Below are 19,812 nucleotides of genomic sequence, written 5' to 3' on the forward strand. Positions count from 1 at the left end.
TTGCGCATGTGGTACTTGCGTGCGTGAGCGTGAACCTACGTAAACATCTTGCGTGCGCGTATGCATAGGTGCCTATGTACGTAAACGCACAAACCAGTAGTGGGCCTGAGGTAAGAAGCACAAATGCGGCCAAATGCGGCCAAATGCGGCCAAAAACGGCCAAATGCAGCCAAATGCGGCCAAAGTACTCACACGCTATACTTAAGACTACAAACCAACCAAAACAAATCAATGAAAAATACTGTTAAAGTACAAATGGTCCTTTTGCTCATTTCACATACAAGCAACTGTTTACATCATTACAGCACTCAAAAATAGTCAAATGAGTCGGACTGCAATGTTCTTAACATCAAAAATATACACATTTTCATATTTTTTCACAATTCCATTCTCATATTAAATGACATATTTCTTGTATCTAAAAGGGAAAACATCATGTGATATCTTACATGTGGCTTATAACTACTCAAAATAGATAGCGAGGGAGAGAGAAAGGTCAAGAGAGAGAAATCGATCAATCGGTAGAATAGAGCTCCAAAGGCTTATTTACTGTGGGCAGGAGCAATTGGATAAGATCTCAATCAAGAGTTCAATCATGCTTGACTTGATTACAGTGGGGGGAAAAGTATCCATGATTCAAATAAAATGTGTTGTACATTAAAGTTAAACATAGCTGAACTGCACTCAGGTATTGATTCTTTCACGTTCCGCTAGAGGGCGCCCATGTACCACGACTGCTACTTGTACCACAATTGAGAACCACTGTTTTGTCTGATTTTGTGTTGTTTTATAGGGCATACCCAACAAGCGTGTGCATTTTTTTTTTCATCAAAAGACAATATGTTACCGTGAATATTTTTGCTGACCCTCACGCTATAGCTCTCAGCCCCCAGCTTGAGAACCACTTAGCCGTACTACTCAGCATTTAACACACATCGAGCGGAAGCAAAATGAAACAAGCGTTATTATCAAATTCTTGCTCAATGTAACACGAGGGACCTTTCTCATTCCCTGCTCGAATGCAATGAATGTTCATTTCCACTGCTTGATATTAGATTTGGCCTCTCGCACAGCCGCCCAGCCCACACGAGGCCGGCTTTTGCTGGTTTGATTATCGTAAGATGTTAAACAGTTTCTCGGATCGGGGCCAGTCAACAGAGCGCTCCGCTCCGGTTCTTTTTTCGCACGAGTTCAACGGTCAGACGCTGTTGACAATATCCAACGACTTCTCGTTCAGGGTGTTGCGCTATCTGGCATCATAAAGTCATTCAAACATGCATAAAGGTCAAGTTGATTGTTTCCAATCTTTTGAGAGGGAATCATCTCTACATTGTCTTCCCGTTTTGATTATTTTTAGCCCGGGCGCAGCTTTCTGCTGCTTGACGTGCATTTATGAATCGGGGTCGTTCCTCTTTTGGAGTACAAGGGAGGTCTGTTGGGATGGCCGTAACCATGGCAACAGAGAATTGTAATTTGTATTCGGCAACAGAGCATCAGTTATGTAAGGTGACCGACCGCGTCTTGTTGCGCTTGAGCGCACGCGCTAAAGACACGAGACCGTGGCTCTGGCACACTCGCTTCCAAAAAATTGGCAAAGTGATAAGAAAACGTCATCAAATTTGAGCCAACAATTTCAAAGCGTGTAAGTTGCAGCTTTGTGAGACCGCACATGACCACAAACTAAACAGAAGACGGGACAGCCATGTGCAATAATCATGCGATCTAATTAGCATCTTGAGCTGACACACCTCTTAAACATCCAAACAAAAAGTTGATGTTTTTCTTCAGTCCCAAATGACAATATGCTGTTTTTACAATGTAAATCCAGCCTTAATGTGTTCAGCTCTCGTGTGGCTGACAAATTGCTCTATTTATTGCTTTTACCGCATGTAAGCAATAAAAGGCCATAAAAGATCATCATTATCAGACATACTAAAAAAAAAAAAAAAAAGAAGGCTTTAATCCAGATTTGTCATAAAACCCAGATTGGTTCTGGACATCTGTATTATTGTTATAAGGACTCTCATAAAAAAAAAACATCAAAGTGTGTGTAAATGCATGTGCGGTCAGAGCAGTGACGTCAAAAGACGGATTAGACTGGCTTATTTTGCCTAGAACGGCACATGTGCAATTTGGTCAGTGTCGCGTTCATCGTGCCAAGTAGCTGATGTCAGTTTAACCGTTTTGCGTCCAAGGGAATCAGCCAGTGAGTGAGCCAAAATATCAAACACACTCACACACACCTAAAAACTCTCGATGATCTTCAAATCAATCACATTTTGGCTGGTGGCTGGCTGGCTGGCTGGCTGGCTGAAGAGCAGCAACGGGGCCAGAAAAGTCAACAGGCCTAGCGTAAAGTAGCACCCTGCCACCGCAGCGGACACATCACACGCAGGCTGCGGACCAGACCACTTGTAAGACACACACACAACTGGCTGTTAGCGGTTAGCCAGGGGAATCTCAAGTCTCACCCAGCGTGCTCCCGCATGACTCAAATGCAGCGTGCGGACAAAGTAGCAAGACCTCAGTGTTGCTTTCTTTACGCTCAACACATAACAGTTACATCCAGTGCAAAAAAAAAAGAAAAAAAACAAGTGCTTGTTATTTCCATACAGTGGTTGAATATAATGTGGGCTAGCAACCCACCTTAGTTACTGTGTATGTCAAACTTTTAATGAGTTGTCCCGATGACATCTAGGAGCTGAATTCATGTGTACCTTTAAAAGTCGCCGGAAAACAAAAAGACAGATTAAGACAATCTCAATTTCAGCAATCATCCTCTGTGCTATTGCATTGATTAGTGTCATCTTTTTGCTTGGAGTATTTGCAAAACAAACTGGAAAATATGGCTGCCCATTACACACAGAACAGAACTTGTAGTAAGTGTGGCTTCATTTATCCTCTATCATTATTATAGTCCAAATCAAAATCATTCCCACTTGAGTCGGTTCTGTTATTTTTAAGAGGACGAGTCATTTATACTCATTTTATGACCTATGCTATATTTATGCTCAATATTGCTCAAAGGAGCTGCTAATCCGTCAATAATTTCCTTTAGCAGATTTAAGTGTGTCATGATGGCTCCTTTGAAAGCTTTTTCTGGGAAGTAGAGTGACTTAGACACATTTAACCATGAAACCAGAAAATTCAATTACAGACCGGAGAGAGACATTTCAGCACTATAATTCAGCATTGACAATACCAGTCAAAAGAAAATGCCATAAACTGCTCAACATATATGCCGTATAGTTTGACAAATAGTCACAAAAAAAACCCCACACATCTTCCACCACATCAAGCGTCCATCCCTTAAATGAGTAATTATTATGCTCTAATGTTGTTTGTCTGATGTTTGCTGCATCTTTCAACATACATGCAACCCAGAAACTAAAGTGATCGACATGACTCATCAATAATGACATCATCAGGGGAATTGCTCTGACTACGTGTAGGCCTGTTTTCAGCATTAATTAGGAGAGTATGCCACTCAAATCATCAAAGCCTTGTTACTCATATTACCATTTAAAAATAAATAAATAAATATATGGTTGTAGCATCAAATTTTTTTTTTTAAATAGCCAAGTTTATTCTAGACCAGTAAGCAAAGCAACTTACGCAGCTAGTGTGTCGTCTTGAGCAAAAGCTCTCAAATTAGCATCGATTTGAAACCCTGCAACTGTGATTTGTAAAATGAATGAATAAATTGTAAAACAATATAGTACAATTATAATTCATTCATTCATTCATTCGTTCGTTCGTTCGTTCATTCATTCATTCATTCATTCATTCATTCATTCATTCATTCATTCATTCATTTTCCAAACCGGGTGGTAGGTGTGCTGAAGCCCATCCCAGCTGTCTATGAGCGGTAATATAAAGTTCAATAGTTGTATAGGATTGACTTTGCAATATTTTTGTTATATTGCGCTTCAGTAAGTGTGTGGAACAACGTGAAACAGAAAAATATATAACATATCTCATGAAAACTGTGTACACCATTCATGGTTGAGCTGGATGAATCAGATCATTATGGCTTCTTGTTTTAAAATCAGAAGAAGAAAAAATACAGAATAAATGGCCCATTTTCCCCACAAATACTTTTTCACCACCCCCTCCTTTTTTTTTGGTTTAGTTTGGCAGCTGTGTGATTTTCATTGTTAACACTGACATCTAGTGGATGTGGCTGTTATTGCGCAGTGACTGCTTTCGTGATGTCATTATCCTGCGACTCATCATAAATTTACCCCGCTGTAGGTTTTCAGGCAATCCTTCATTTCAAACGATTTAAATAGTTAACAATTCCGGGACATTTTCTCGTCAAACATTGCGACATCGTATAGCTGTAACAGGATCAACCAAATACGCCATTTCATGGGACGTGAGCGTGGTCATAATTCGGATTGAGTACCTGATTTACCCTGGCAAACAAAAATCGGGGCAAAGCACTATCTGGGCAACGTGGAAAGGCACAGTGAGAAATAGTGTCTGTATGTTTGTTTAATTGTTGTTTATTTTTAGTTTTCGACATGCCGCTCACGATGATCTATTTTTCATCAACAGCACATGCGACATTGGCTCGGATTGAAATATAATAGTGTCTTCATTGCCCAACCGCAAAAGCTGCCTCTTGGTTTCGTTGTTTAGCTCGAAGCGTGCTAACAGCATGGCTAACCCGGAGCAAGATTCCGTAGAACTTCACGGAGACGAAGAAATCATTGAAGTCATCGAGCTGAATGACAATGACGATGGTCCAGGTGCGTTGAAAATAAACTGGACAAAATCTCAACCATCTCTGTTTTTCTTGTGTCTCGATTTGAAATATCATGTGGCAATTAGCAAATGTTAAGTGTAATGTGTTTTAAATCCAAATTTGGCCATGATAAATTAGCACCTCTCAAATAAACACTTCCAATTCTTATCTCGATCCACAGACAATTCGAACCTAACCGTCTGCGGTCCCCACTTTCACGTTTTTAGTTTTACCTTTTTTCTTTTTTTTTTTTTACCCCAATAAAGGTTGATCAGCCAACACGTTGGCCATCAGCTTGAATTGAAACGTCTACCATTTGGCTTGTGCTGACAGATAACTTGGCAGACGACATGGAGGACATTGGCTTTGAAGAGCCCGCCGATGCAGACAACGACGACGAAGGCTGGGAGACGGAGGACGAGATGGAATTGGAGCGGGATGACAGCGACTTGACTTTCTCCAAACACACCGGTATTGGTGCCATGCACCGTGGTCTTCCCTGCCATCAAGAAAGCAATCAGTGTTTGACTTTGAATTTCCCTGTGGTCTTTTTCAATTGTATTCCCCATTCAGGCTCTGTGTTTTGCGTGAGCTTGGACCCAGCCACTAATACCTTGGCAGTGACCGGAGGAGAAGACGATAAGGCGTACGTGTGGAGAGTGAGCGATGGCCAAGTTGTCTTGGAGTGTACTGGTGAGTCTGCAGATGTTGATTACAAAATGACATATCTTGAAAAAAACATAGCAAGAGAACACCGTATCATGTGGAAACCTTGACAACTTCTCCCATTTTTTTCCCCCCCTCCCGCACAGGTCACAAAGACTCTGTCACGTGTGCTGTTTTCAGTCACGACTCCTCGCTTGTGGCTTCAGGTGACATGAGCGGCCTGATTAAAGTCTGGAAAGTGGAGAGCAAAGAAGAGGTCTGGTCTTTTGAAGTCGGAGATCTGGAGGTAAAGCACATTTTGCTTTGATTTCTGGAAAATGCAGTAAGAGCTCAAGTCTTGTTACCTGACTCTTCAGTGGTTGGAGTGGCATCCCTGCGCTCCAGTGCTCCTGGCAGGAACCGATGACGGTAACATGTGGATGTGGAAGATTCCCGGTGGAGACTGTAAAACCTTCCAGAGTTCTGCATGCCAGTCCACCAGTGGCAAAGTCCTTCCTGACGGTAACCCGCAAAAAGGAGTACAGTCATGCCTTCAACTTCGGACAAAATCATATTCCCCCATTGAAATGAATGGAAATGCCATCAATCCGTTCCAGCTCCCCAAGATTTTCCATGATGACAATATATGCTTGCACATGATGTTTTTTCTCAGGTAAACGCGCTGTGGTGGGTTATGAGGACGGAACCGTGCGCTTGTGGGATTTGAAGCAGGGCAACTGCATCCATGTCATCAAAGGTGAATTCGTGTTGATCTCATTAGAAAACCAGAATTGAGTTGGAAGACATTTATAGAAGAAAGTAAGATAGAAGGAGGTGTTAAACCACCGTCTACAATTTTTTAATAACATTTCCCTTAGTATCAGTAATGGAAATGACTCATTGCAGATCACTTCATTATTCATTTTCTCTTTACCATCTGCATTTAAAAAAAAAAAAAAAAAAAAGGTCAGGATGGACACCAGGGGGCGCTAACATGCCTTACATGCAACAAGGATGGCTCGTTGGTCCTTACTGGCTCAGTGGATGGTAGCGTCAAGCTCATCAACACGGCTACGGGCAAGGTGGGTGCCATGGCAACACAATTGCAAAGATAGATGCGCTTTTTTTTACATCACTATTTATTTTTGACACTTTTTACTAGGTGGTGGGCGCGTTCTCTTTGGACGGGGGCAAAGCCAAAGGATCGAGAGATGGGGAAGAATCCAACTCTGTGGAGTCGGTGGGGTTCTGCAACATGTAAGTTGGCTTCTTGTAATGGATATGCATCTTTTTTTTTTCTTCTCCCCAACGCTTGTGGAACACACTCATAATGTGGGCGGTCATCTTGTGTCTTCTGCAGCCTTCCACTCATCGCCGCGGCGTATCTGGATGGCACCTTGGCCATTTACGATCTTTCCACACAAGCGCTGCGACACAGCTGCCGGCATGAGGTTTGTCGTTTTGCCGCTCGCAAACTTGACAGGCAGCGTGAAAGGCAAATCCTTGACTCTCTTCGCCTCCAGGCTGGCGTGGTTCACCTGCAGTGGGAGGAGTCTTCTTCGCTGGTGTCCACCTGCAGTTTAGACGGAGCGCTGCGCCAATGGGACGCTCGCTCCGGCAAGATGGTGTCCGAGTATCGCGGTCACGCCGCTGAGATCTTAGACTTCACAATGAACAGGTGGGACATGGCGATTTTTTATTTTTATTTTTTTTAGCTTTATAGCAGACTTGGCTGCAGCTTGACGTTGTTCATCTCCTCCAGGGAAGCGACAGTGGCAGTCACTGCCTCAGGAGACAACCAAGCCAAAGTCTTCTGCCTCCAAAGGCCCGATCGATAAAGAAAAAAAAAGAAGAAGAAGAGAGTGAATGCAGCAGAGAGAAATTCCAGGAATCAGGACAGAACCTGAACCCAAAAAGATTTCAAGTCCTCGCATGGGCTTGTTACACTTTTGTAAAGCTCCACCTGATGAACTTTGCCGAAATAATTTCTCATCATGTTTGAATGGTCAAATTCCCTCCGGACTTTGTTTTATTATTCCTACCTGGGCTAACCTAATTGTAAATACAGCATGGAAAAATATACTAAAAGCACATTTTACTCCATCTGATTTTTTTGTTTTTATTGTTTGGTACAAATCATGTTCCCACCAATTATCAGGATATAAGTCACTTTTCAACTTTGTGATCCGTTGAGTGGCATCTTGTTTGTAATCTTGACATTTGATCAGATCAGAAAGAAGCTTGTAAGACATTTGGGAGCCAAGAAGACTTCTGAAGAAGTGACTTTTCCTTAATTGCACTTTAAATGTCATGAATAAACTAAGCGGCTCAACCCTTAAACTCAATTGAAGCATACGGGGGTTCATGACGTAAGATTGGTATCAATGGTCCAACTGAGTAGCACAAATCTCCCCTGGCTGGCCGGCTGGCTGGCCGGCTGGCTGGCTCCTAACCTAATCATAACTGATGGTGCAGATTATCTTCATTTTTGAAAGTTCTCAACGAGTCGGTCAGCCTGGCACCAAAAACTGCGCTCGAGGCCCAACAATCAGAATCGTAGCTAAATCCGTTCCAACTTGAAACTAGTGGTGGGATTGTTGTCCTGCCTCACAGGAACGAGGATAAACATCCTGTGCACAAGTGCTCCATCCGTCTCCCAACATTTCTGGAGCCTCTGAGCTCATTGTGTCTCGTTGTGTATTGTAACTCATCCAGACACGGGGTGTGAATTGTCACAATGTGTCTTGGGCCATGGTAAGAAACAGAGCTCGGGTTCCAACTTTGGCCGCGTGTCTTCCTTTCTCAAGTCGAGATGTTGTGATGTCCCGTCTAGCCTGGTCCTCCTGCGTAGCGTCTTTGCAGACGCATCCAGCTTGTGTTTAAAGCCATGATCTGACAGGCCTCCAAACTCTCACGGCCTTGGAAAACAAAGACAGCCTACGTCGTCCTTCCATCAGACGCTGTGTTTAGACACCCGGCGGACATGTTGTGAATTTCTGACATACTGTATGCCGTGACTGAGTGAGTGAGCGAGTGAGTGCGTGCAGCACAAGTTACCTTTTTTTCTTAATGCCAGCACTTGCAAGTTGATATTAAAATTTAATATAATAAATTTATATTTAATATACAATATTTAAAATTATTATACATATTCAAAATATATTTAATTTAATATCAATTTAAATATAATATTAAAATGAAACTATATTTTGCTAACAATTTATACAATTGACAGTTGTCACGGTCGGGTGTGGAGCATGGAGCAGGACGACCAAGTGCAGCTTGGACCAGGGTTTATTAAAGCAACTCAAAAGGCAAACTGACATGACTTAAACAATAACTTGACTGACTGACCGGGACGTGGAACAAGAAGACAGCAGGACATGACGGCACCAAGACAGGACGACAACACCGAACGACAGCAACCAAAACCAAAACCAAAACCAATGATCCGACAGGGAGAGAGGGGCAGACAGGACTTTTATACACGACAGGTAACGAGAGGCAGGTGGGAACAATCACACTGATCATGGGCACACAGGAGGGGAGGGGCGAGCACACAGACAGAAACCAAGACAACAGACACATAGTTGGAGCAGTTGGGGACGAGACGTGACAACAGTAAAAAAAAATCATGACAGTTGTAAAATTATCCATCCATCCATTTTCTGAACCGCTAAGTCCCCACGGGGGTCGCGGGCGTGCTGGAGCCTATCCCAGCCGTCATCGGGCAGTAGGCGGGGGACACCCTGAACCGGTTGCCAGCCAATCGCAGGGCACACAGAGACAAACAACCATTCGCACACGCACTCACACCTAGGGACAATTTGGAGTGATCAATCGGCCTACCAAGCATGTTTTTGGGATGTGGGAGGAAACCGGAGTGCCCGAAGAAAACCCACGCGGGCTCGGGGAGAACATGCAAACTCCGCACAGGGAGGGCCGGAGGTGGGATCGAACCCGCACCCTCCTAACTGTGAGGCGGACGTGCTACCCAGTGCGCCACCGAGCCGCCTGTAAAATTATTATATTTAAAATATAATATTTAATTGAATATAAATTTAAATATAATATTAAAATGAAACTTTATATTTATTTTTGTTATCAACAATTTATACAACTGACAGTGAAAAATCATGACAGTTGTATCGAGGACATTTCAATGACTTTTTACCACTTTCCCCCCCCCCCCCCCCCCGCCCCCCCCCCCCCGCACTTGTACTAAGATGGCGGGTAGCTTTCCTGTCTCTATTTGGTTAGGTGTGTTCCAGTAAAGTGCTCACCAAATTGAGTGTTCACCTGCAACTGGATTAGATGACAGTGTGGCTCGGAGCCGTTACCAAAATTGGCTGCTGACCAATTTAAATCAGGATTTTGTTTGTTTTTTATATCAAAGGAATAAATGTACACCTTGGATAGGAGATGCAAGGGGATGAGAGAGAGCGAGAGAGCGAGAGAGAGAGAGAGAGAGAGAGAGAGAGAGAGAGAGAGAGAGAGAGAGAGAGAGAGAGAGAGAGAGAGAGCAAGTCAGTGGGTCAGAAGTCTGCGACCTCCTCCTCCTTCTCCTCCTCCTCCTCCTCCTCCTCCTCCTCCTCCTCCTCCTCCTCCTCCTTTCCAGCGTGCGGACAGACGTTTGGGCTGCTCAGTGTCTTCTTGTGACGTTTCCAGAACTTGGGATCCACTAAAGGGATTATAAAGGAAGCAGCCATGATCATTCTGAGCGAGCGCAGATGTGGCAGGCAGGCAGGCAGGCAGGCAGAAGGGATGATAACATGCTGAATGGATCCGACCGGACCCATCTTCACTCAGAGAGGTAAAACCCGATTTCACTGACTTAGTTTGATTTTCCAAAAAGTCACTGTGTAATCTAGCAAAGGTTGTGGGATTGACACTTGTCATCTTTTACCTGTAATATGAGTGAACAGTGAATGGACCATGTGTCTGTCATATGGGAGGGAGGAAGCGTGGTTCGTCCCTGCTTCATAAACTGCAGTTTGATTCAATTTCTAAAAGTTAACCTAAGCACTAACCTCCATTTACAACCCATTATTTGCTCCATCAAATGTCTATTGTCTTCATATTGTTTGTCTTTGCTAAACTACCACTAGTAAATTTCAATTTTTTATTTTTTGTTGAATCAAATTTCAGTTTTCCAAGTCAATCGGATTCAAGCAGGGCTTTCATAATCAGTCGTGTGGGCAGAAGTTAATCAAACAAAGGGCCTCTTTGAATTCTGTCTTTTGATTCAGAAGAAATATCTGAGCAAGATAACCGACAAAAGCTTGTTCCGATTCTAAAAGGGATTACGAAAAATGGAATTTGATCTTATCCATAATTGTTTATGGCAAAAGTAATCAAAGCAAAATGCCACCAAAGAAGTTCAGTGAGTCTGCATGACGGCCGGCCGGCCGGCCGGCAAGATTCATGACCAGAGCCACTGACTCCCCTGGAGTCGGATGCCAAAATATAAGACTGGCTCATATCTTCATTTTGAAGTTCAACATTGAATTGTTGAATTTGTCTAGGATTTTTTATTATCAACGCTTTTAATTGTAAACAAATAAATAAAAGAATAATTCATGTTTACATCTTACAATGATCCTTTGACATTTTTCACAGAGGTTAAGGAAGGATGTGATTTTCCAAAGAGGCGCTTTCTTCATATTTGGCACCAAATGTACAGCCACCCACTGCTTCGATGTTAATGTATCTCTTACTAGTCGTCTGTCTGTACGACCGCTAATGAGTCCAAGGTTAATAAGTCCACCTCCCACAAGTCAGCTGGGACAAGATTGATCTTCCCGTGTGGCTATGAACAGAATGTGCAGAGTAAAAAGAACAGGACGGATAGACGTCAAAATACTCAGTGGCAGAGCTCGAGGGGGGAAGCGTGGGGGCACTGCCCCCCCCCCCCCCCCATTGTTTTCAGCCCACATTTGCATACATTTATCAGCATTTTCTGAAGAATTTGTGTCGTTCGCAAAACAAATCTTTATTTTTGTGGACGCCTTTGATATCTCCTCGGTTGGTCGTCTGATTTGGGCATCCCGCAGGGTCAGCGCACGTTGATGGGAGCGGCGCGTGCGCGTTGGGATCCCCAAGAATGGAGTGCGGCGAGCCTGGCGCTGTGCTCAGCCAGGAAAAGCTGATCTACGCCATCACCATCCCGCTGTCGGTTTCCATCATCCTAACCAACCTGGTGATCATCTTTGGCATCGTTTGCACCCGGCAGCTCCACAACACGCCCAACTACTTCTTCCTGAGCCTGTTAGTGGCGGACCTGTGCACGGGCGTGGCGCTCCCTTTCATATCTCTGATGGGACTCAACCGCCAGCTGAGTTTCGGCTCTTGCCTGGTGGCGCACATTCTCCCAAACTTCCTCTTCCTGGCGTTTCTGCTCAACTTGGTGATGGTCCACTACGAGCGATACGTATGTATCGCGCAGCCCCTGCACTACAGCAACTTGTGGATGCATCGAAGTTTCCCCCTGGCCTTGCTGTTGGTGTGGATGCCGCCGCTCCTGTACGCGTCGCTGCCGGCTTTCGGCTGGAACAACTGGAGCGGCCCGGACCGGAACAGCTGTTGCGCACGCGACCCCAAGTTCCCCCTTTCGTCAAATTGCTCGGCCAACGTCACGCCGTGCTGCTCGTACAGACGCGTCTTCACCAACGCCTTCATCTACCTGGAGGTCTACGGTCTCGTCCTGCCCGCCATCCTCACCATTGGCGCCATGACCTGTCGCGTCCTGTGGATCACGCGGGGCCAACTGAAAGACATCTGCCGGCTGCACCGCTCGGTGGAGCGCGGCCAAGCTTCGGACCAGGAGCAGCGGCTGAACATGCGCTACACGCGCTGCCTTGTGGCGGTGTCCTTGACTTTTCTGGCCTGCTGGCTTCCCTACCTCATCTACATGCACGTGTGCATGGCTTACTTGATCAGCGACACCAAATGGAACTCCAATACGCTCATCGTACTCTCATGCATGGGTATTGGAAGTATGACTGTGGTGCCGCTGGTGCTGGGCCTCGCCAACCGGCAGTACACGCGACCGGCGTACAAGCTGCAGCGGAAACTTCGAGACAGGTGGAGGCAGAAGATTCAGACGGCAGGCAGGGAAGATGCCAATGACAATGCTACCGAGTAGCTTTTGTGGCAATATATGATTTATATTCAAACTTTTACGATCGGTCCAAAACAATTGACCAGAATGTGATGATGCAGCATGGCTCTATTTTCGTCTACACGCCGCTTTTGTGCTTGAACTTGTCAACTCATGTCAAAAGGTGTACAGCAGTGGCTCTCAAAACGGGGTCCGTGAGCTTGGCAAAATAATTGGTAAAAAATTCTTACGTCACATCCTTTCAAAAAGTGCGTTCCTAGTGGATTTGAAAAGTCTACACCCCTGCCCTGCTACACATGCAAGTTTTCAGTGACTGAACTCAATATGTTGCATCGGTGATGTTGACACTGATCGAGTAGTCGTTGTTGTTGTTCTGGTAACGGTTGATTCGTAGTAGCTGAGCACCTAGTAGGGGTCGCCAAACAATGGCAGGGTCATGTGACCGTCGCATTGTTAGATTTCACTCACGCACGCACGCACGCCCGCACGTAACGATGTGGTTTGAGCGCCTCTTGTTCCTTTGGCTGCACTTGAAATGATTGTAAGCAGTTTCCCTCTACCTCCCGCCTGGCCTGCAATGTTTACTCCTACTTTCCCCAGCGGTGGGCTGGCTGTTTATCTATGTACTGGTATGCAAGCTGAGGAGGAGACAAGGATGCACTCCCTTGACTAGTCCATCTACAGTAAGAAGACACAAGGAATAATATTGACCTAAGTTCCATACGGACATTTATTAAGAGGCTCGTGGCAGAAAGTGGGCTAGCGCTCAGGAAGTACAATTTCCATTATTATTTTTTTTAAATGTCAGTATAAGGACTGCAAATGTGTGCTATGTTTATTAAAAGATGTATTGATGTTGGAATAAATGTGGAATATATTGTGTGCCTGACTGAAAATGGGCTTTTATGTATGTGTAACATGTAGCACGTGGGTGGAAAGAAGATGGACCCAGGAGCGAGAGCAGACTAATGAAATTAGGCGCAAACAAGGTCTAAAATGATGCACGGCGTGAGGAGAAATGAGATGCCCGCATGGATCCGGGTGTTCCTCCAGCATGTTAAGTCCATGTACAAATATGTTTTCCGTATCGGAAGAACGTGGACATGTCACGAAGAATGAGAAGCTGTTGGGAATATTTAAGACAGGCTTTCGTCAGGGACGGTTTTTTTCCTCCATTATTTTGAACATGTATGAAACAAAAGAACAAAGTGTGACTGCACTTTTTTCAAGCTGTCAAAACGTACCCACATTTATCGACTTTGATAGTTTTACAATTTCTTATCGGTCAGTTTATTTCGTTTAGATGAGACAAATGTCGTCAATTAGCACGTTTTACCTACTGTATATTTGTCAGGATGGGAATGGAGCAGGGCGAGCAAATGCAGCTTGGACCAGCTTGGTTTATTGAGGGAAAAGGGAGTTGGAAGGGAGGATAAGGGGCCGGCCGGGAACAAGACCAACACAACCGGCAAACCAACATAACTTAACAAGACTAACACAACCAGCAAACTAACATAACTTAATGGACCCACCGACCGACCGCAGACTGGCTAACCGAAACAGAACTGACAAAAACAGGAACCAAGAAACAAGAACCAAGAAACATGACATGAGATGAGAAGACATCAACAATCCGACCGGGAGTGGAGTGACACGCAGACACGACTTAAATACATGACAGGTAACGAGAGGCAGGTGACTGTGATTACATAGCTTGGGAGTTGACACGGGAGGGGAGGGGAGGGGAAGGGCGGGGAGGGGAGGGGCGACGCCAAAACAAACCATGGCAACATATAGACATAATGAAACAACCGGGGACGAGTCGTGACAATATTGGACAAACCAAAAATGCATCTTATAAATCATAATCAAGTGCTGCTTTACAGCCGTAATTAATGTACCCAAACACCTTTTTTAAAATCTTACACAGTATATGAAGCCAAAACTCAATATGATATATTAAAAAAAAATAAAAGTCAGACTGAAAAGCATCTCAAACTCCCTTAAATATCCAGCCGATGTTGTAACATGACACTGCTGCACGCATGATGAGTCACAAACCAACATTTGACTCCACTGGTCCGTCCAATTGGGTGCTGGCTGCCTGGATTTTTAGAAATCTAAGCAAAAGAGAGGTTTGGATTTCATGGAACACAATTGTGGAGGCAAATGAAGACGGGATTTGTTTAAAATGCACTTTTATAGTGATGGGAAAAGGAAGCTGCAAATTTGCTTCATGAAGCAATTTTGGGACTTTTTGAATCCTCAAGATGGCACTGTTGATTTAAAGGAAGAGGTTTACGAAATAGGCACCCAGTCAAAAAAACAACAACTGGTTCACAAAGCTAATTTAAAGCTTCATTTTCCCGTTGCTACTTTCAACTACAGTACAGTGCAAAAAAAACATTGTTATTGTTAGCAGTGGGAGGTTGCTCCATTTTTTTTTCATGACGAAAAATACAACTCTATATTATTATAATTCATAACAACATAATAAAATAAAAAGCTCAAAACTAAGTTAACATTCTCACCTGAATTGCGTACGAGTTTATCCATTCTGCAATGAAGACAAAGAAAAATCAGTTTGGGGAGAAGTACTACTGATCATCTGTCCGCGGATGTGGCAAAACTAGTTGACATTTTCCCGTACTTCAACAGTACCTCATCTCCTCTCCCTCCAGCAGCTTGCGATAGGTGGCGATCTCAATATCCAAGGCTAGCTTGAGGTTCATCAGCTCTTGGTGTTCTCGGATCTGGCCGGCCATGTCTTGTTTGGCGCACCGCAGGGCCTCTTCCAGCTCACCGATGTCCTTGCGGGCCCCCTCCAAGCTTTTGTCTCCTTCCATGATTGCGTCGTCAACGTCCTTCTTCAGAGACTCCTCCTACAAGCAAAGAAACCAGCGACTTGTAGAAAGGCAAAACAAAGGAAAAAATCCCGAGACTTTCATTTGACTGTACTTATCCCAGCTCTGTCAACAAACCTTTCTTTTGAGAGCATCCAGGTCTCCATTGAGCCTCTGGATGAAGCGCACCGTGTCTGAGATCTCCCTCCGTACATCTCGTACTTCCTGCTCTCGCTGTCCTGCTTTAAAAACCATTGCGTCCATCTAGAAGCAAGCGGAATCAATCAGCGGTGTTGAATCATCCGACACGAGATGTCCTCCTCTTTACCTTCTTCTGGTTCCAATGCTCTGCTTCCCCTTTGCTACGAGCAGCAATGTTGGCGTACTGACCCTTGACGCTCTCGACAATCTCGTTCACGTCCAGAGAGCGCTTAGCGTTTCCTCGTATAACCACCGTCTCGTTTTGGATTTGAGATTGCAGCTCTTTGATTTCCTGCGAATGTTGGTGGGGTGGGAGTAGAAACAAAAACGAGGGGAGAAAACCTCCTGGTTACCTCATCGTAGCCGATCCTGAGGAAATCCAGCTGGCCCATCAGCTCTTCCAACACCAGAGTCAAATGGACAGCTTCCAAATGGCCTTCATCTGCATCCTTTTGTAAGGCACAATTTTAATACATGATACCAATGACTCCAAAAGTGTCCGAATGCAGGGTGCTGTTATAAAGTTTTGGGGACGCCTCCGAAGTCCTCAAAAGGAACAAATAATAATAATCATCATCATTTTACAAAACCAAGGAATTCTTCCGAAAACGCTGGTGAAGATTCATCATATGTTCCTTAAGGAGGATGTGTGGAAATGTCGAAAACAGTTCCCAGAAATATCGTAAAATACCCAAAAGTCGATCGATCATCTTAAGTGCCGAAATGTAGAAGCGAAAGGAGTAGCCACAGTACCTTCTTGGTGATGATGAATTCATTTTCCAGTTCTGCTTTCTTCAGCAACTCATCCTCATATCTGAAGCCAAAAAATAAAATGGGAAGTGTAGCGCCGAGCCGATATAGAAGGAGACAGGACGAGCTCTCACCTCTTCTTGCTGTCCTCTGCCACCTGCTGGTTGTGAAAGAGCTCGTCCTCAAGTTTTGTCTGGTCACCGAGTAAATTGTCAATCTGTTGCTTCAGCGCCTCCTCCAGTCGCATCGCTCTGCTCGTGATGTTCCCCACATATGCCTCTTGCTCTCGGAGGATCTTCAACTTTGTGTCTAATTTTTGCTTTTCATCTTCCTGGTGTTTCACCTGACACGGTGAGACAGACGATGGGCGCTCGGTTAAAAAGAAATCAAATCAAATAAGTCAAATATGCAGAAGTAGCTGTCGTTGGAATGAATCACAAGTGTACCTTTTCAATCAACCTGACAAACTTATCGTTGAGTCCCACCATGTCGTCCTTTTCCCTGAACTTGCCCGCCGAGTGCTCGTTGTTGCTCGGGTAGCTTCTGGCGGGCGTCGCGCTGCCGGCCGGGGTGTACGACTGGCTGCTGTAATCTCTTCCTTCGGACATCGCAAGCGGCGAGAGAACACGGTGACTGACACACAGAAAGAAGATGGGAGCACGATGGCTCGACCTCCCCGGCTCACCTCCATTTAAAGCAGGGTTGGGCCGATTGTTGCCTCCCCCCCGCCCCCACACACCTTTGCCTGCATCCAATCCAAAGGGAGAAAAGCGGAAGGACAGGGAAATGGGCCGAAGGGATTGAAAGAAAGAAAGAAAGAAAGAAAGAAAGAAAGAAAGAAAGAAAGAAAGAAAGAAAGAAAGAAAGAAAGAAAGAAAGAAAGAAAGACGGCAAAAAAGTCCAAATTCATTTTACTGTAGATGCTTTTTTTTTTTTTCCATCCAATCAAACAAATGCCAAGCCTGTTGCGAAAATGCAACAAGTAAAATGATACCAGGACTAAACTCGTCATGAAATCAATATTAACTTTTAAACATAACTTACAAAAGTAAATACACAAAGTATTTCTACGACCACTACTGACCAAAAAGCGCAACAGAAAAAAACCTGAATTCTGAGGAGGTTGGATGTTAGCCGTGAGCCAATAGCATCCATCCATCCATCCATCCATCCATCCCCAAGGGGCGGAATGGGTCGGTGCACTTATAAAATGATCAAGTTGCGATGTTATCGCGTTGTCAAGCTCCTCTTCTCTCATCATGCCTTCAAACACCGCTGCGAGCATGTTCGGTGGCGCGGGCGGAAGAGGCGCCAGGGCGTCGGTGGCCAGCTTGGAAGGCTTGCGCAACGTGCTGCGCAATAACGAATCGGACCGGGACTCCGCTTTGATGCGCGCAGCCGGTCCCGTCACGACCCCCGTTCCTCCGGCCCCTGCGGATGACAAACAGACGCTGCGAGGTTTGAACGGCCGGCTCTCCGGATACCTGAGCAGAGTCAAGCAGCTGGAGAAGGAGAACCAGCAGCTGAAGGAAGAGATCGAGGAGATTTGGGGGAAAAGGAGAACGGCGGAGGGCCGCGACTGGGGAGCGCTTGAGAAGCCGCTCAGTCACCTCAAGAATAAGGTGGACGTCACTCTCTAGCTAATATTTATTGACTCCCAAAAGTGCTCCATAATGTACATTGGGATGAGGTGAATTTTGCACTCCAACCTTTAAAGTCTTGAAGTCTGCTAACGTGTCTTTACTTCCTCAGATAAAGGAGGTCACCATGCATAATGCCAAGCTGCTGCTCCAGATTGACAACACCAAACTGGCCAATGCTGATTTCATGAACAAGTCAGTCTCTAGATTCAGCTTCTTCAGTTCATTTTTTTCCTCAAACTGTTGGAAATTTGTGTCAAATTCCGACCTGGCTTCCGGAACCTTAGATGCTCTTCTTGATTGAGCTTCTTCCGTTCTAAAATGTTCTCTTCCTCACAAGACTAGACTTGAACAAATGTTTGGAAAAAGGTCTTTCACGGACTCAGGTGAAGTACTAAGAGTTCCATTCCTGTCGTTGAGGCTCAATGATGAGACGAAGGCGAGGAAGGCGATTGAAAACGACCTGGATGACTTGAAGAAGAACATCGAGGACACCAAGCTGAGCAACAGACAAACACAGAAGGAGATTCATCTCGTGAAGGACGAGCTTGCCATCTTTGAGCAGGACCACAAAAACGTTGAGTCTTAACGTCAACACCGCCAAAATGAAGAGCCCAATCCACTTTGGGACTCGAGCGTCTCGTACTTTGCAGGTTGTGGATGACCTGTGTGAGAAGATCAAGAACTCTGAGATCAATGTGGAGATTGAAACTCCCAACTCCAACTTGCCTGAGATTGTCAACAATATCCGCAAGCAGTACGACAAACTTGCCACCAAGAACCTGAAGGAGACCGAAGATCGGTACCAGAGCAAGGTACCTGACGTGTGGACTCGCAATCTCTTCCGTGTTATTTTACCTCACTTTGCGTCCTCTTTAGTTAGAAAACATCAAGGTTGAAGAGGCCCGCAATGCCGAAGCATTGCAGTCGGGGAAGTTGGAGCTCAAAGATTTGCTTAAACAGAAACAACATCTGGAGGTCAAGGTTCAGGGTGCACACAGCACGGTGAGCCATTATTAAATTCAAAGATCCAGAAATGATATGCTAGAGCTAATCTCAAGATCTGACAAGATATGAAAACTGTCTCCAGATCTTCAATCTGGAGGAAAGCTTGAGGTTCACCAAGTTGGAGAACGGGCGTCGACTGGGCCCGTTCAACCGGACAATCTTGGACTTGGAACAGCAGTTGAGGAAGATGAGAGCGCATGTGGAGAGCCAGTTGGAGATGAACAAGGACCTGCTGTGCGTCAAGATGAAACTGGAGTCCGAGATCGATAACTACCAGCAGCTGATGTCGGACAATTTCGACAGGTGGGACCCTCCCTAACTCCCTCCCTCCCTCCCACGTTGTATTTCGTATTCACTGAAAACGTGTTGGTATTCTCTTCTGACAGGGTGGACTTTTCTTTAGACCAGGGTCTGGCTCATGGTAAGTCCTGGACCTAATTGGAAGAACTAAACAAGCATTTATCTAATAAAATTTGACTCGGTATGTTTTGTTCCAAAAGAGCAGCAAAAGCCTGACGGGGAGGAGCGTGAAGTTATGAAGGAAGAAAATGAAGCCGCTCCATCACAAGCTCCACAAATCAAAGAAGAAGAAGTTTTGACCGAGCCAACTGATGACCTTGCTGTGAGGAAAAATGCCAAAATTAGGAAGAGCTCCTCTTCTGAGTCTGAAGAGGAAAAGGCCAAGAATGAAGGCCAAGAGGAAAAAGCTTGATCCAATGGTGCTTTGCGGTCACATCGATGCATCTGCAAATTGAAATCTTGGTCGAATAAAGAACAATAAATTGTAGTTTTTTTAAATGTCATTCTTGAATTTGAAAAAATAAACAATTGACTGTCCTTTTCTTCTGTGTGATA

At 44.8% G+C, this 19,812-nt stretch overlaps 4 protein-coding genes across 7 annotated transcripts; 3 read left to right on the forward strand and 1 right to left on the reverse strand.

The window, feature by feature from the left end:
• Positions 1–4,275: 4,275 nt before the first annotated feature.
• Positions 4,276–7,498, forward strand: aamp (angio-associated, migratory cell protein). Of its 2 annotated transcripts, XM_049752602.2 has the most exons (12): positions 4,276–4,487; positions 4,561–4,754; positions 5,084–5,221; positions 5,324–5,443; positions 5,563–5,702; positions 5,773–5,917; positions 6,069–6,152; positions 6,362–6,477; positions 6,558–6,652; positions 6,756–6,846; positions 6,919–7,073; positions 7,158–7,498. In XM_049752602.2, the coding sequence occupies exons 2-12, from the start codon at positions 4,664–4,666 to the stop codon at positions 7,231–7,233; spliced, it is 1,251 nt and encodes a 416-aa protein (XP_049608559.1). In that variant the 5' UTR covers positions 4,276–4,487; positions 4,561–4,663; the 3' UTR covers positions 7,234–7,498. The 2 variants fall into 2 exon arrangements, with proteins under 2 accessions (XP_049608559.1, XP_049608558.1); XM_049752601.2 differs by having other exon boundaries at positions 4,276–4,754.
• A 2,520-nt stretch (positions 7,499–10,018) lies between these two features.
• Positions 10,019–13,753, forward strand: LOC125987945 (G-protein coupled bile acid receptor 1-like). The gene is made up of 2 exons (XM_049752611.2): positions 10,019–10,208; positions 11,449–13,753. The coding sequence occupies exons 1-2, from the start codon at positions 10,175–10,177 to the stop codon at positions 12,537–12,539; spliced, it is 1,125 nt and encodes a 374-aa protein (XP_049608568.1). The 5' UTR covers positions 10,019–10,174; the 3' UTR covers positions 12,540–13,753.
• A 142-nt stretch (positions 13,754–13,895) lies between these two features.
• LOC125987938 (intermediate filament protein ON3) lies at positions 13,896–17,003 on the reverse strand. Of its 2 annotated transcripts, none has more exons than XM_049752575.1 (9): positions 16,756–17,002; positions 16,444–16,652; positions 16,313–16,373; positions 15,913–16,008; positions 15,687–15,851; positions 15,497–15,622; positions 15,177–15,397; positions 15,047–15,072; positions 13,896–14,635 (listed from the first exon to the last, which is right to left on the reverse strand). In XM_049752575.1, exons 1-9 carry the CDS (start codon positions 16,915–16,917, stop codon positions 14,628–14,630), a joined length of 1,074 nt encoding a protein of 357 aa, XP_049608532.1. In that variant the 5' UTR covers positions 16,918–17,002; the 3' UTR covers positions 13,896–14,627. The 2 variants fall into 2 exon arrangements, with proteins under 2 accessions (XP_049608532.1, XP_049608534.1); XM_049752577.2 differs by lacking the exon at positions 13,896–14,635 and adding an exon at positions 14,657–14,791 and having other exon boundaries at positions 16,756–17,003.
• Positions 17,004–17,447: 444 nt separating this feature from the next.
• LOC125987939 (keratin, type I cytoskeletal 18) lies at positions 17,448–19,794 on the forward strand. 2 transcript variants are annotated; one of them, XM_049752579.2, is made up of 8 exons: positions 17,448–17,931; positions 18,062–18,144; positions 18,370–18,526; positions 18,603–18,764; positions 18,829–18,954; positions 19,040–19,260; positions 19,344–19,378; positions 19,463–19,621. In XM_049752579.2, the coding sequence occupies exons 1-8, from the start codon at positions 17,569–17,571 to the stop codon at positions 19,471–19,473; spliced, it is 1,158 nt and encodes a 385-aa protein (XP_049608536.1). In that variant the 5' UTR covers positions 17,448–17,568; the 3' UTR covers positions 19,474–19,621. The 2 variants fall into 2 exon arrangements, with proteins under 2 accessions (XP_049608536.1, XP_049608535.1); XM_049752578.2 differs by having other exon boundaries at positions 17,455–17,931; positions 19,458–19,794.
• The last annotated feature ends 18 nt before the right edge of the window (positions 19,795–19,812 follow it).

Source organism: Syngnathus scovelli, chromosome 2 (assembly GCF_024217435.2).
Source record: "Syngnathus scovelli strain Florida chromosome 2, RoL_Ssco_1.2, whole genome shotgun sequence".
Classification (NCBI taxonomy): Eukaryota; Metazoa; Chordata; class Actinopteri; order Syngnathiformes; family Syngnathidae; genus Syngnathus; species Syngnathus scovelli.

What these genes read in the sequence shown, in the direction of transcription:
- aamp (XM_049752601.2), top strand. Translation starts at nt 4,664, where the DNA reads ATGGCTAACCCGGAGCAAGATTCCGTAGAACTTCACGGAGACGAAGAA. An exon ending in TGGCAAAGTCCTTCCTGACG is followed by an intron (nt 5,918 to 6,068) that starts GTAACCCGCAAA and finishes GTTTTTTCTCAG; the next exon opens with GTAAACGCGCTGTGGTGGGT. An exon ending in CTGCATCCATGTCATCAAAG is followed by an intron (nt 6,153 to 6,361) that starts GTGAATTCGTGT and finishes AAAAAAAAAAAG; the next exon opens with GTCAGGATGGACACCAGGGG.
- LOC125987945 (XM_049752611.2), top strand. Translation starts at nt 10,175, where the DNA reads ATGGATCCGACCGGACCCATCTTCACTCAGAGAG. An exon ending in ACCCATCTTCACTCAGAGAG is followed by an intron (nt 10,209 to 11,448) that starts GTAAAACCCGAT and finishes GGCATCCCGCAG; the next exon opens with GGTCAGCGCACGTTGATGGG.
- LOC125987938 (XM_049752577.2), bottom strand. Translation starts at nt 16,917, where the DNA reads ATGTCCGAAGGAAGAGATTACAGCAGCCAGTCGTACACCCCGGCCGGC. An exon ending in GCAGAGGACAGCAAGAAGAG is followed by an intron (nt 16,374 to 16,443) that starts GTGAGAGCTCGT and finishes TTTTGGCTTCAG; the next exon opens with ATATGAGGATGAGTTGCTGA. An exon ending in AGCATTGGAACCAGAAGAAG is followed by an intron (nt 15,623 to 15,686) that starts GTAAAGAGGAGG and finishes GCTTGCTTCTAG; the next exon opens with ATGGACGCAATGGTTTTTAA.
- LOC125987939 (XM_049752578.2), top strand. Translation starts at nt 17,569, where the DNA reads ATGCCTTCAAACACCGCTGCGAGCATGTTCGGTGGCGCGGGCGGAAGA. An exon ending in ATGTCGGACAATTTCGACAG is followed by an intron (nt 19,261 to 19,343) that starts GTGGGACCCTCC and finishes CTCTTCTGACAG; the next exon opens with GGTGGACTTTTCTTTAGACC. An exon ending in AGACCAGGGTCTGGCTCATG is followed by an intron (nt 19,379 to 19,457) that starts GTAAGTCCTGGA and finishes TTGTTCCAAAAG; the next exon opens with AGCAGCAAAAGCCTGACGGG.